The sequence below is a fragment of the Typha latifolia genome, chromosome 8 (assembly GCF_019914945.1).
Source record: "Typha latifolia isolate L0001 chromosome 8, TyphaL0001v2, whole genome shotgun sequence".
NCBI classification, from domain to species: domain Eukaryota; kingdom Viridiplantae; phylum Streptophyta; class Magnoliopsida; order Poales; family Typhaceae; genus Typha; species Typha latifolia.
The window spans coordinates 8,798,088-8,811,840 of NC_133093.1; the positions used below are offsets into that span (position 1 = coordinate 8,798,088).

Consider the following 13,753-nt stretch of genomic DNA (forward strand, 5'->3'; position numbering starts at 1 on the left):
AACATAGAATGTTTTTTTAATATATTTCCCCAAAAGGAGATCCCAAGTATTTCTCATTTCAAATACCAGAATTAAGAATAATCAGAACAGGCATAGTTCAACCTTATGAACTCCTCATTTCCTCCATTCAATTTGAGTTGAGTTATGGACCAATATAGTTGTACTCATTTTGTATACTTAAATGAGAGAATTATACTAGTATAAATTATTACAGTGTGGTCATAATTATACTTAATATGACACAAAATTAAAAATAATAATTTAGCAAATAATTAAACACACCAGAGGAGATAAGAGAAAGAAAAAAGAGAGTAATTCAAATAATAGTTAATCAAGGCGATATGTTTTCAAAAGTAAAATTATAATAATAAACATAAAGATATTTAGATAAAAAAAGAATAGATTAATAAACGAATATTAAAGGTCATTTGCATTAAAAAAATAAAAAAAGCCATTTAGTTTTCCTTCCTATATAGCATCTTTTGTATAAATTATGTACATTTCATTATAAAAAAAATTACATTTAACATACAAAATAAATGCATTCAATTTTAAGAGCCCAATCTTACAATTACTAAAACCCAAAAAACTTTTTTATGCAAATAGCCCTCAATTATACTCTTCTTATGATTCTTATTTAAACAAAGAACAAAAGTTTTAATCATCTTAATTTCTTTGCAGCAAACTAATATACTAGCATCGCAGTACTAAATTAATATAAGGAAAAAAATAGGACACCAGAGAATCAGCCTCCGTATCTGAATTTTTGGTACCCTTGTCAAACAACTCAAGCTATTACAAGGCTAAGTCAAACTAACAACGTCATATTCATGAATGATACATCCATATATTCAAGATCCTGCACAAAATTCCATCAGAGGTGTAAATAAACTAAAAAGGCAGAACAAGCAATCTTTGGTCACACGTTCTTCTCCTAAAACAGCATAAGATTAAGCCAAGAGGCCATCAACATCTAAGGAGAGCTAATTCTCGCCAACACATCAACGTGAAAATTACACTAGGTAATGCAACAGGATCTTCATGTAATAATAGCTAAGGCCTAATCATGCCACTGCCGCCTCTGTTGCATCCAGCAAAAAAGAAGGTTAGCAGGCATCTCTGCAATATTGAGCGTTGCTTCGATTAGGCTTCCTGCCAGAAAATAACGTGATATCTTTGGTTAACTATATTGAAGGTCATAAACTTGAGCAGAAAATCTGTATCAACCCCACACCACCATCTCATCAAATTAGAACTCTGAGTGTTTGAGTCCTGATGTCGTTTGAGAACTTCATCTGCAATATAATCAAACATACAATGAAGAGAGAAGAAAAATAACCTGGTAGCAGGAGTTGTTTGGAAGAACCAAGGCCAATTCAATAATAGCTGCCATAATATTGTTGAGGAGCTGGTGCAGGTTGCTGAGGGAATGCCGCTACCGGTACTGCTGCTGCTGCTGCAGTTGCTGGTTGGGCATAACTTTGTTGTGGATAAGCCTGAAGCGCCCCGTGAAGAGAATAAGAATGGTGCATCATATTAATATCTTCATCACTACATACCTTACTGACTCTTAACAAATCACCTTTTCATGTAATAAGAAAAAGGATATAATAATATCCAGGAAGAGAAGCAAAAGAAACTAAAGTACATATGGGTTGTAAGTCATGCCCAGCATGAAGCAAATAGAAACAACCAACATATCCCCTGAAGTAGGAAAAATATCAGCCTTGCCAAATTAGAATTCAGTTGCAGATCTTGCGCAGATGTCAGTTATTATTAAAGATGATATATGGAAGTGTGACAGCATTTTTAGGTGTCAATACCACTCTGACGGTGTTAATATGATCAATCAACATAAGTTGCAAGTGTTAATTCAATCACTCGACATAGATATGCGTCTCCTACTTAACTTTTAACTGGAAGACCATTACCTGAGCCGGGTATGTTGTTGGATAAGCACCATAAGCAGCACCCTGAGTAGCTGCTGACTGAGGCACTTGTTGATGACCATAATTAGCATAGCCACTATATGCAGCATATCCAGCCTGAAATTCAAAACTAGTATCACATTGAGTATTAAGAGAAAGCAAGCAAATACTGCTCACAAGATAGAGAATCATGGGCATGGCAATGCATGTAGAAAAAAAAAATTGGAACTCTTTATACCATCAGAATTTATTCAATGACAAATAATTTAACAGTGATACCACAAAAACAGCTACACTATTAACAAGAAAAAACAGCAATTATACAATAGCAAAACTCTCTTTAAATAGCAAACAGTTTTGCATTAAACACTTCATGTTAATTGTTATTATCATATTTGAAGCATGGTTTTGAAAGACATTTTTGATGGCCCCCTTGACGGTCTGGGGCCCCGGTAGAAGGCAGGTAGTAAGCTAGAGAGAGAGAGAGGCCACGTTCCCCTCCTCCTTTTCTTTCTTTCTTTGCATTGGAAACCCACCATTTTTTTTTCAATGTGGTTTCTAATATGTACTAGTGAGTGGGTGAATGTCACCTCCCTCCCTCCCCTCCCTCTCTCTCTCTCTCTATATATATATATATATGAGCTATTTGCTGAAAGAAGCCCTTAGATTTCAGTAATAGCAAGATTTAGCTCTTGAAACTAAATATGTTTATTTTTTATAACTAGATGCACACTTTTTTATAATGAAATGCACATAATTTACATAAAAATGCGCACAAAGACCTATTTTTGCTATTTTGAAAATCAAAGGGTTTTTTGTACAAATGGCCCATGTATATATAGAAACATGTGTGTATATATATATAGTTAATTTGTGATTTTGTGTAGTTATGGTTGTAAATTACTATTAATAATTTTACATACGTTATATTAATATACATTATATATGTATAATATATAATTATTTTTTATATATTAAGAATATTAGACAGTCTTGGCACCCACCTTCCACCTTAGCGCTATACGGTAGAGTGACCGTCTACAATCCATGACCGCCTTTTAAAACATTAACTTAAAGAGATACTAGATCAATAAGTATAAGATCAAATTCAACAAACAAACAACATTTGTACATATTCATAATATCAATGATCTTAGTAGTAGAACTAAGAATGTCATTTTGTATTTGTCATAAGAGTACATACCAAAGAAACAAATAATTACTTAAAATATATATATATATGTTTAAAGGTTATCTACCTGTGGTGCATAGCCAGTGTTCCACTGTTGTCCCTGTGCTTGCGAAGTTGGAGGCCAAACTGGGGCCTTTTGTCCATAACCACCAGGCCATTGGCTCTGGGAATTTGGGTATGCTCCCATAACTGACTGCCCTGGATCTCCGGTCTTAGCCATTTTGCTTCTGTCCGAAGCGACACAATCATCAGCACTCCGTTTCTTTGATACTAGCATACTCTTCTGACGTAGAAAAAGCATTGCATGTCGATTGCTAGCCTTTTTGATTGACTGTGCATCTCCAAATAGATCCAGAAACTGAAAATGAAGTTGCAATCTAAATTAATACAAAGAGAATGTGCATTACCATTATCTACAGATGATGGCCAGATGCAGGAACTAATACTCTTTTACACATTGGAACACAAACTAAAAATACCAATATTGACTAGCTGCTCCTAAGATAACTTGTAAAGCTTCATAGGCAAGCTCAATTGGATCACTGACAATTTTACCTCCAAAAAGATGCAAGATATCTCTTCTCTATCACTTGTGCTTGCCATCAGGTTGGTATTTTCAGGATCAGGTGTGACGAACTTCTCCACCAATGGATCTAAATACTCAACACGCTTTGGAGATGGATATATTGACTCCAAGTAAATTATAGCCTGCAAGCACCAAATAACAAGTTGAGCAATGGACAGCTAGAGAAACATAAAGGAAAGGAATTTGTCAGCTGAATTTAATGTGAGAGAAACCTCAAGAATAGGTCTCGACAATTGTATCTGCCCAAGAGATCCAGCTAAAATTTCCCTTGCCTTTTCTACATTACCAGCAACCTGTAGGAAAGTTCCAAAAGTAGAACCAAGCCATCAAAACTTCATAAATTGAAGCACCCAAGAGGCTTAGGCAAACTAGAATTGAAAGCAGACAATGGACAACAGCAAATTTATTTTGTCAATATAGCATTGCCTACTCCTTGGACTGTTTTATCAGTTATTGCAAATAGGGATCAAATAATTCGCTGAAATTAGTTCATAGTTATTACAATTTATATTCAAAGCAAGACCTGTTTTCCGAAACATTGATACACAATAATACATGCAGTACAATGATGAAGTAAACTATGAATAATCAGGTCAAATATATTTTAAACTATTTCAAAGATATTTCCCATATCAGGAAGCTTTATAATATTATAGAAATCCTTCAAATCCAGAAAAATCATGCAGATAAGCTTTTCAAAACATAAACATGGTAATTCATATATTTAGTATCAGTCAAAATAATCTCCTACTAAAGATGATCATCCAGTGAAGTATCAAATTGGTGTATATAGTAAAGTCAATATCCTACCAAATGCAGAAAGCGTGCGTATTGAACAACTAACATAGACAAAAGCTGGCTATGCTGTTTTTCCTGCTCAGCAGCAATAGCTTTTTCATAAATAGAGAAAGCAGCTTCTTTTTCCCCCTGCAAAAATACAAGAAAGCTGAAAAAACACTTCAAGCATATTTGCTAGGAAAAAATTTTGGAGCTCATATTGAAGGGTACCAAACGATATTCCATGTTTGCATGCTTTACAAAGGCTTCTAGTAGACCAGGAGATATTTCTGAGTAAAGAAGCTGGTACTCAGCACGAGCCCCTGAAACATCTCCACTGAGCTCCTTAAATTGGGCAGAGAAAAGGTGAATCTCTGGCTGTTTCTGTTTTTCAAAAAAGAACAAATTAATGTAACCTGTAATCAAAGTAAAGGAAAAGCCAAGTAGCATAACACAGTCAAAGATGTAACGTGGGAATTTTTCAGATTGTTTCAAATTATCCTTGACAGGATTTTCATAAAAAAACGGAGAAGACAATAACCTCACCTTGAGGACCTTAAGCAATAAAAAAGGATCAAAAGTTTGAATATACTTTCAGGACATATTATTAGATAGAGTTACACTAAGACTGTAAATTCTGAAATTCACATAAGAGTAATTTTGGCAACATTTCTTATTAAGACAATGTAATTTGTAAGCATATTTTAGAGAGTAACATTATGTGGATTAATATGGAATATTCTCACTAGCTGCTGACTGTTGTACTTGACTAGATCATAATCATAATGGAGCTTTGTATCTTTGTGGGGGGGTGCTCACCCCTTTGGTAATGCAAAGGCTTTCTTTTTTCTTTGAAAAAAGACTAGATCACAATCTGTATTCACAGTGCGCAACAACTCATAAGGATAACCATGGCTGACATGTAAAGTTTGAAAGAAATATTTTCTTCTTTATATCATCTTTAAGTACAAATGAAGATACATCGCCATCAGCAAGCTATGAAACAAGCCATGGGAGAAGAAAAAAGGTACAGATATAATTACCATAGCTTAAGAAATAAAAATCACCGTTTTGAAAAGCGGAAAAGGCGGCCGCCCCGCCATGTTCAAAGGCGTCGGCAAAAGGCAGCCAAGCGCCTTGGCGAGCTGCCTAGGTGCTAAATAGTGCTAGGTGGGCCGCCTGGCCCGACTTGGCGGGCTAGCGCTTTGGCCCGCCAAGTCGAGATGCGGTTATTAGTGAGCAGGTCGGGTTTTATAGCGGACCAGGTTTAATAAAACTAACCAATTTAGAGGAGTTAATTGCTAATTGCTTTATGAATTATTGAATTAAGATTACAGAGAAGAATTTTTTTTCACTGTCATGCATTATTAATTGGGGGAATTACTAATTGCTTGCTATTTAAGTATATAATTTCTGATTAGAGGATTTTGAAATGTGATTCATGTGAATAAACTAGAGTTAGTAAATAGATATCTCAATTATTTAGTTATCACTAATAAACAATTAGCCAATGTGATTATGTTATTTAGTGTTTTGATTTAGTGCACTATTAAAATTTCTGTATATACTATACTTATTTATTTATTTATATTAAAAATGCTAGACCGCCTTGTCGCCCGCCTTCCGCCTAGGCACTAGGCGGTGGGGTGACCGCCTGCCACCCGCGGCCGCTTTTTAAAACATTGATAAAAATGCAACCTAGTTTTCTTGTCATTCAAAGCAAATATTGAAAACTAAGCTTAAGCCCTTAAAAAAATATTTCTGATTCTTTAGTCATTCATAGTATTCTTGTTTTAATTTTATTCCATGTACAAACAAGATTTTGAATGGCCAAACCCAAAATATTGACGTTAATCAAAATCACAAGTCTTGGGCTACTAACTCGTTTCCTATTTTATGTAGCAAAATAGAATATTATACGGAAATGTAATTAGCATATTACTCATAAAGGCAACCTACATAATTTGCTCATCTTAGAAGTTAGAATCAACAGACCTTCACAAAGACTTGAGTGGCCCGAGCAAGAGCATTATTGGCAAGCTCCATGCTTCCACTAGCTTCCATACATAAGACATAACGAATCCAGAACTCCGGATAGTTGGCACAAGCAATTAGACATCTTTCATACAATTTCACCACCTGAAACAGCATTAAGTAATATGAGAGAAAAAGACAAGGAAATGAAAAAAGAATTAACTTAACTTATAGAAAAAAAAATTGATACTGCAACAAAGAGAAGTTCACAAGGAGTACTCCATTAGCTGATCAGGAGGCCCCTCAATATGAAAGGAGGGACCATCCTTCCCTGATAGATAGATGATTAAGTGGCTAAGCAATAAGCAAACACCTGCATATATGAGATCCGAATTTCAAAAAACAGGATGAACCCAGAACGTCCACTGACAAATGAGGGTTTGAAGTACTTAGCCTCATAGAAAGCAAACAATTAGTCGACGCTCAATCCTCAGTTCAATATCCCATTTTCTAAGGTAGCTTCGTCGAACATACTAGCCATTAAAGCAATTAATGCAGCCAATATGACTGAACTGTAAGTTCATAATCATTTCCAAGCAGAACTGGAAAAACATTAACAAATTTCAAAGCTATAAAATCAATCTCCCAAAATGAACTCAATTGTGTACCTTATTGAAGTCATCTCCTCTCTCGATAAAATCAAGATAGTTGTGCCAGTTTTCAAGTTCTGGATCATCAAGAGGCCTGACATGAAAGTATGGTCTTCTAATAGCTGTTTCAAAACCAACAATCTTAGAGTCGTACTCTTTAGCTTTCTTATACATCTCTTCCCTAATTGCAATATACTTCTCCAACTCCTCTGCTTCTGTTAATCCTGCACTTACAAGTTTAGGATCTTGTTCCACACCATCTGGATGAACCTCGCCCTCAAGACCTTGACCACCAGCCTCACCGGAAGCAGATAACATAGCAGCTTCCTCGGCAGTCCGTATTTCAGATAAAGGTCGACTAAGAGCCAACTCCTTGAAGCTGAAATGCAAAGAGAAACACAATGACATAAGAAAATCCCATAGAATTATCTGAACAGTTCCAAGAGTTGTTATTTTATTATATAAAGGAAACCAAGCATTGCCTGGTTATTTGTGTTAGTATATTCGGTCATTGTGCAAGAACAATGAAGAACTAGATTAGTAGCATTCAAGGTTTGAAATATCAGAATTGGTTGGCCAAAAAAGCGAAGTATCGGCCACCATTATTGAACTAGTTTTAATAATGTAAAACTCAAAAATTCTTTTAAAATACCAAAAAATATATCTTTTTTTTAAATGATGGAAAATATAAATATAAATTGGAAGTCTAAAAACAAATCTCTCTCTCTTCCTCCCTTGCACACTTGCCCTCATGCTCCCTCTTCCTCTATCTGCTGCTGCACAACAAAGAGAATGAAAGAAGAGGGAGAGTGAAAGAGAAGTGGGGAGGTGACTGGAAAGAGAGAGAGAGAGAGTAGAAATGGAAGAAAAAACAAAAAAATCGAAAAGAAATAAAAAGGGGAGGGTGTTGGAGTGCGGTGTCAAAGAAGGAGCTTGCTGGACTTCTATTTTGACAGATCGGCACCAGAAAACTTTGCTAGAGGAGGAGCTCATCGAGAGATGCGGTGCAACCTCATACCCTCCGATCCATGGGTTTTTTATGCTGATCTGACCTAAATGGGTCAGACAAGGACCGGGTTTTGGTAAATCTGGCCAACACCGGCCCAAAACCAATCATGTCGAGGTAGGATTGGGATTGGCTGAATCTAAAAACTTCGGTAGCATTTATATAGTTGAAAGAATGAAATTTTCATTTTGATAACAGCATCCTCCCAACTCATTTGGATCTGAAGAAAACAATGGAAAGGGTAGTTTTTTGAATAATGATCTAAAATAGAGTCTTATAGCATAAGAAAATAAAGATTCAGATAATAATATGGTTCATTGGCCACAGTAGAAGTCTAAAGCATCAAATTAGACAAGAGCTAATGGAAAGAAAATTACCAATTAAAATAGCGATCAAGCTGTTGTATAGGATGCTCCAATAGTCTTGTATAAATCATTGCCAGATGACTCCATGCGTGTTGGGACTCTTCATACCTAATGTACTCATCCCACAATAGGTCTGAATGATAATCTGTTCCGACATATGCTAAACCTCGTTCAAATAGACTGAAGGGCAAAAAAAATATGGAAAGAAGTTATTGTACATGTGAAATATTTGCAAGCACTCTCCTAAATTAAGAGATAAATTGGAGATTCAGAAGGCTAATATTGAGAAGACTTCTTTTTTTTGGACAGCAGATCATACTTCCAAAATTGGCACGAATTCACTGCATTTACCTTCCAGAAAATATCACATCATGGAACGGAGGAGAGGAAAAGGGCCATCTTAGCCCATAATTGAGCATGATCTCCAGAGCAGCATTTGGATTAATGGTGCACCCATGATAGCCCCAGGAGTATCAAAGTAAAAGTAGCAGTACCTCAAGAACTATAAGACTACTAGACATACCTTTCAATGACAGAAAAAAGATGTACAACAAGGCTAAAATTATGAGAAGTAATCCTAAAATATTAGATAGAACTACACTAAACACACCAACACAATGGTCGGCACATTAGAAAAGAGTTTCTAAAGTGCATCCCATCAAACCTGCACTCCATGCATATGGCTATCACTGTCCATGCATGCCAAAATATGGTTAGAACTTACAGAACTTATAAGATTGCAAATGAAGTCCAGAGGAAGTATCACAGAAAACAAACATGAATGTCCAATAGTTACCTTCTGATGGTATCTGGATCTTCATAAGTTGATATTGCAAACTGACAATAATTAACCCAAATTTCCACAGAATAGGTAACTGCTAGAACAGCACGTTCATACACCTCCACAACCTTGTCCACACTATCAAGACGCCCTTCATGATCAGCATATTTCTTCCAGTAGCCAAAACAAAGAGGAAATTCGGCCAAAAATGCATCATAAACTTTCCGAATTTTCAGGATGTTGTTCTACAAAGAAGATGCAACAAGCTGTTAACACAAGCCAACTAAAAAAAAACATATTATTAGAAAGCCAAAACTGATTGTCCATTATTGAGTACTAAATTAGCACTATATAGACAATAACCAACAACCGAGTTTCGAAGATTCAGAGTTCAGATGTCATAGTTTCTGCATACAATGAGAGTGCTACATTAGATCCCAAAATCTATGGGTATCTTCACCAAGCAGTCCTGCCTGTCTTTTCTATAAACATCTTAAAGCAAGAAAATCATTTTCTTTGCACAAAAGCTACAAAGCAAGTTACAGTTTCCAGTGCATTTGGAGAGCTAAATGTTGGTCACAATAATATAGCAAAATGATTAATATTATGTTCATTCAAAGGTACCTAGGTTCTGAAATGAATGTTAAACTAGTTAAATTAGAAGATGAAAACTAAATCATACCTCTGCAACTTTCTCTGTCTCTTCAATAAGGGCTGTCCAAGCATTGAAGTCCAAACAATTTACTCTTACAATATTCCACAACCTATCTTCTTCAGCAGAATACACCACTATAAAGTCAAACATATATGACATCAGATGTCACACCAAAACTGGCATGCCCTAGCACACTAAAAAAAAGAACTCTAGAAATTTTAAGTCAACAAGAACACAAAAAAGCTATATTTCAAGGGAATGTACTTGAAATACCATCCTCATATGGTTGTACAATAACTGGTCCACTAGCATCATTTGGTTGACTTCCATTCTCCATAGTGCCTGTAGATTGATAACTTTCCATCTCACCAGCAGCTCCATTCAAAGAACTGTAGTTATCCTGGTATGTAGAGAGACCAGCCGCATTTTCATGACTGACAATGTTTTCACTAGCTGCCATAGGCTCATCATCACGTTTAGGTTCACCAGCCACACCATATGTTGCATCAGAATTGGAGCTATCCACTGGAGCATAAACAACAGATGAAGAAGCAGCAGGATCAGCCTCTCTACCATTGGAGACAGTGCCTTGATTAGTAGTAGTAGTATATTCTGCAGGAAATTGACCTGCTGAAGGATACTCCATAGCAGCAGCTTGTACATTCATAGATTGAGCATCTTCCATTATTCTTGGATAGCCAACTGTGCAAAAGATAAATATAAGATACCAGGGGCTTAATTTACAAGAGTAAAACTGAAGTGAACTCCGAAGATAGATAACTTTAACAGAATTATCCATATATGCTAACAGAGCACAAGTATAAGTTGCGCTGTATAGTTTTCAGCTACAAGAATAAGGTCATTCTCGAGCTACAGAAACCTTCCACCATATACAGAAAACTCAACTAAGAAAAAGAGATTTCAATGATAGAAGTAGAAACGAAATTCTGCAGGCAATAATTCAAGTCAGTTAGTGACAACAGGAGAGTACTGTGCATTATTTGCACAGCGAAGATTCTTTGAACAAATTCACTCGTCTTAGGCCAGAATCAGTCAGAAAGATAACTTCGGAATACCGAGAAAGTAGAAACTATTCAATCGCTCATTAAGTGAAAAGAAAGTAAAATTTTGAACGGAAACAAGAATGACGCCCTCATAACCAGAGATCTATTGGGAAAAGATCCCCTCTTAAGTATGTCTCATATATTCCTAGACAATTACACTAAAATAAATGAAATAACAATCAGAATAGCAGAATCTAGCAATATTGCGGTACTATATGAAAGCTTTAGCCAGACGAGAACACATAATTGAAGATCAAAATTTTACCGGAGGACATTAATGATCCAAAAGTTATAACTTTACAGCAACTATATGATGCTATACTTCAAAACCCTGGCCAGACTAGTAGAGATAGAGTACCAGATAGAGGGAAGAGCGGCAAACAGTAATCCCGGCGGTATAGAGAGGAATCGGAGCGGCGATTGCTTGAAAGAGAAGCAGCGAGAAAGAGGGGAAATGGAGGGAGACGGTGGAATCAGTGGGAGGAGCACCGAGGGGCGAGGGGTTAGGGTTAGGGTTAGCTTGTCAGGGGTAATAGGAACCAGGACAAAGGCACGTGCGAAGCCGTATGTTCCAGAAAAATTACGAGTTCCGGGTCGAATAGGTAGTAAAACTGAGTCCGGATCCATTTAACTCCGATCGAATTCGGATCCAAGTCGCATGTTTAATTGGATCTGGGTCGAATAATCCACAAAGATGATCTTATCTTTTAAAATTTTGAGTTACGATTTTGAACCAAAACGAAGACGATTTTAACCAAGAGAAACGTTTAGTTTGAAAAGTATCATCCATGAAAGAAGCAGAGGTTTTGGGAATTATCCGTTAAAAAACTAATTAATGTGTAAATAGTATAAAGCAAATATTAATGCTAGAAGGGTACACAAATAATATTAAATCTAGGGGAATATACGAATAAAAGATATAAACTGCTGCAATATATATATATATATATATATATCGAAAAATTCTTATAAAGTATAGGCCAATCAACTTCAAGAGCCAATTTAGGTGTTATCTTTCATCTTTGATACGATTCAATGTTAGACCCAAAATGTTATCATTTTACTTGTTTGCTGCTGCTTTTGCATCAACTGCCTAATGGCAAGAGATAATTCCACTCTGTGTACTTCTTGCCTTCATTAGTTTAAGATTGAAATAATATTGTCATAATAAATCAAGAATCATAAATTCACAAATTTTAGTTTTATCGTATTAAACTATTAACCCTTTCGTTCAAGAAAGGATAAGCAAGTAAATCTTATGTTATTCAGATTACTTCAAAGGAAATTGACATGAAAGAGAGCAATAAAGATAAGTCAGAGTAATTCTCAACTGACAATTAGATTCATCCTTCTTTCATTCTCCATCAGGCTGAAGGTAGAACCTCTCAAGTACCACATTTGATTAGAAGACAACTCTCGCATAGATATGATTATAATGAAAACAAACTCTAAGCGCACAACTCAAAGATCTTTAACAACCTGGATGCCCATAGAATTAGCGGTGCCGATGATCGACTTGCATATGGCCTCAATAGACATATGCTTGCTGAAGGGGTCTGACTGCTTCACCTTTGCGATCTCGTAAACATGACGGAGTGTGATAGAGGACACGACCGTGTGTCCTGGCCGGCTGCTGCCCGACTCAATCCCCGCAGCTTTCTTAAGAAACCATGTAACGGTGGGCGACTTGACGGTGAACTCAAAAGTATTGTCCTTGTATGCCGTTATTGTAACCGCCATTGGCATGTCCGGCTTGTACTTTTGAGTCCTTGCATTGAAGTCTTTGCAAAATGCCATCAGATTAAGCCGGTACTGACCCAATGCTGGACCGACTGGCGGGGCCGGTCGGGCTGCGCCAGCCGGCACAGTAAGCCTGATCGTAGCTGCAATTGGTCTCCGAGCCACAACATCTTTCAGTGTAGCCATGGGACTGATCTAGGAAAGCTGCATTCAATTGTGCAATGAAGTTTACCATATGAAACGCATGAAAAAAAAGGCCCATATGGAAATTGGTTTTCCATAAACTTAGAAAAGTAATATCGAAATCAGAATCATTTTTATGATTTATTTCTTCTTTCTGAGTTTTTAGGAATGAAGTATATAATTGTATCAAATGCTTCAATGGCATCTTCATAGAAGAGGCTTTTCAACGAACAGTTGATAAGCATGCCCGAGAGAGAGAGAGAGATCACCTGGAATGCCATTGGAAATACCGACAACCTACTGAGAACCTAGAAACTATTCAATTTCTCAATGAGTGAAAAGAAAGTATAACTTTAAAAGAAAGAAGAATAACGCACTCATAATTAGAGATCTGTTGGGAAAAAAAGTCCCTTTTTTCAAGTACATCTCCTATCTCCTTATACAATTACACCCAAAAAAAAAGGAGCAGCACATATAGCAGAATCTAGCAATGTCAAGATAATATACGATTCAAGCCATATCCAGAGGAGAACACATCATCCAATAGTTGTAACTTTTGAACAACTAAATGATGCAATACTTCAAAACCCTACCGAAAAAATATAGTAGAGAAATAATACCAGATAGAGTGAAGAGCAGAAAACAGTGATCCCCGCGGTAGAGAGGAAGATACGAGCGGCGTCTGCTGTGAAAGAGAAATGGCGAGAAAGAGGGGAAATGGAGGGAGACGATGGACTTCGTATTCTTCGTTGCTCTTTGGGGAGAGCGGAAGGTTTAGGGTTAGCCCGAACATAGGAGTCCCGGGTCTCCACCCGGATCCGCTAAACCGTCGGATAGTTAGTTTTGATATTG

The 13,753-nt window shown here is 36.5% G+C and overlaps 2 protein-coding genes across 5 annotated transcripts; both read right to left on the reverse strand.

Moving 5' to 3' along the window:
• Nucleotides 1-755: 755 nt before the first annotated feature.
• On the reverse strand, nucleotides 756-11,519 carry LOC140793547 (pre-mRNA-processing factor 39-1). 4 transcript variants are annotated; one of them, XM_073145073.1, is made up of 16 exons: nucleotides 11,337-11,517; nucleotides 10,542-10,616; nucleotides 10,179-10,439; nucleotides 9,942-10,048; nucleotides 9,275-9,504; nucleotides 8,491-8,658; nucleotides 7,126-7,486; nucleotides 6,479-6,622; nucleotides 4,715-4,867; nucleotides 4,517-4,633; nucleotides 3,919-3,999; nucleotides 3,676-3,828; nucleotides 3,188-3,478; nucleotides 1,932-2,045; nucleotides 1,340-1,496; nucleotides 756-1,152 (listed from the first exon to the last, which is right to left on the reverse strand). In XM_073145073.1, the coding sequence occupies exons 2-15, from the start codon at nucleotides 10,597-10,599 to the stop codon at nucleotides 1,377-1,379; spliced, it is 2,358 nt and encodes a 785-aa protein (XP_073001174.1). In that variant the 5' UTR covers nucleotides 10,600-10,616; nucleotides 11,337-11,517; the 3' UTR covers nucleotides 756-1,152; nucleotides 1,340-1,376. The 4 variants fall into 4 exon arrangements, with proteins under 4 accessions (XP_073001174.1, XP_073001175.1, XP_073001173.1 ...); XM_073145074.1 differs by having other exon boundaries at nucleotides 10,188-10,439; nucleotides 11,337-11,516; XM_073145072.1 differs by having other exon boundaries at nucleotides 10,188-10,616; nucleotides 11,337-11,519.
• Nucleotides 11,520-12,298: 779 nt separating this feature from the next.
• Nucleotides 12,299-13,654, reverse strand: LOC140793888 (uncharacterized). Its single transcript, XM_073145653.1, has 2 exons — nucleotides 13,522-13,654; nucleotides 12,299-12,922 (listed from the first exon to the last, which is right to left on the reverse strand). The coding sequence occupies exon 2, from the start codon at nucleotides 12,902-12,904 to the stop codon at nucleotides 12,440-12,442; it is 465 nt and encodes a 154-aa protein (XP_073001754.1). The 5' UTR covers nucleotides 12,905-12,922; nucleotides 13,522-13,654; the 3' UTR covers nucleotides 12,299-12,439.
• Between the last annotated feature and the right edge of the window lie 99 nt (nucleotides 13,655-13,753).

Bases quoted from the DNA above. Each gene is read 5' to 3' on its own strand.
- LOC140793888 (XM_073145653.1), bottom strand. From the start codon at position 12,904: ATGGCTACACTGAAAGATGTTGTGGCTCGGAGACCAATTGCAGCTACG.
- LOC140793547 (XM_073145071.1), bottom strand. From the start codon at position 10,599: ATGGAAGATGCTCAATCTATGAATGTACAAGCTGCTGCTATGGAGTAT. The intron at 9,505-9,941 runs GTATGATTTAGT...TCTTCTTTGTAG, and splicing joins AGACAGAGAAAGTTGCAGAG to AACAACATCCTGAAAATTCG. The intron at 3,829-3,918 runs GTTTCTCTCACA...TGGTGCTTGCAG, and splicing joins TGTCGAGACCTATTCTTGAG to GCTATAATTTACTTGGAGTC.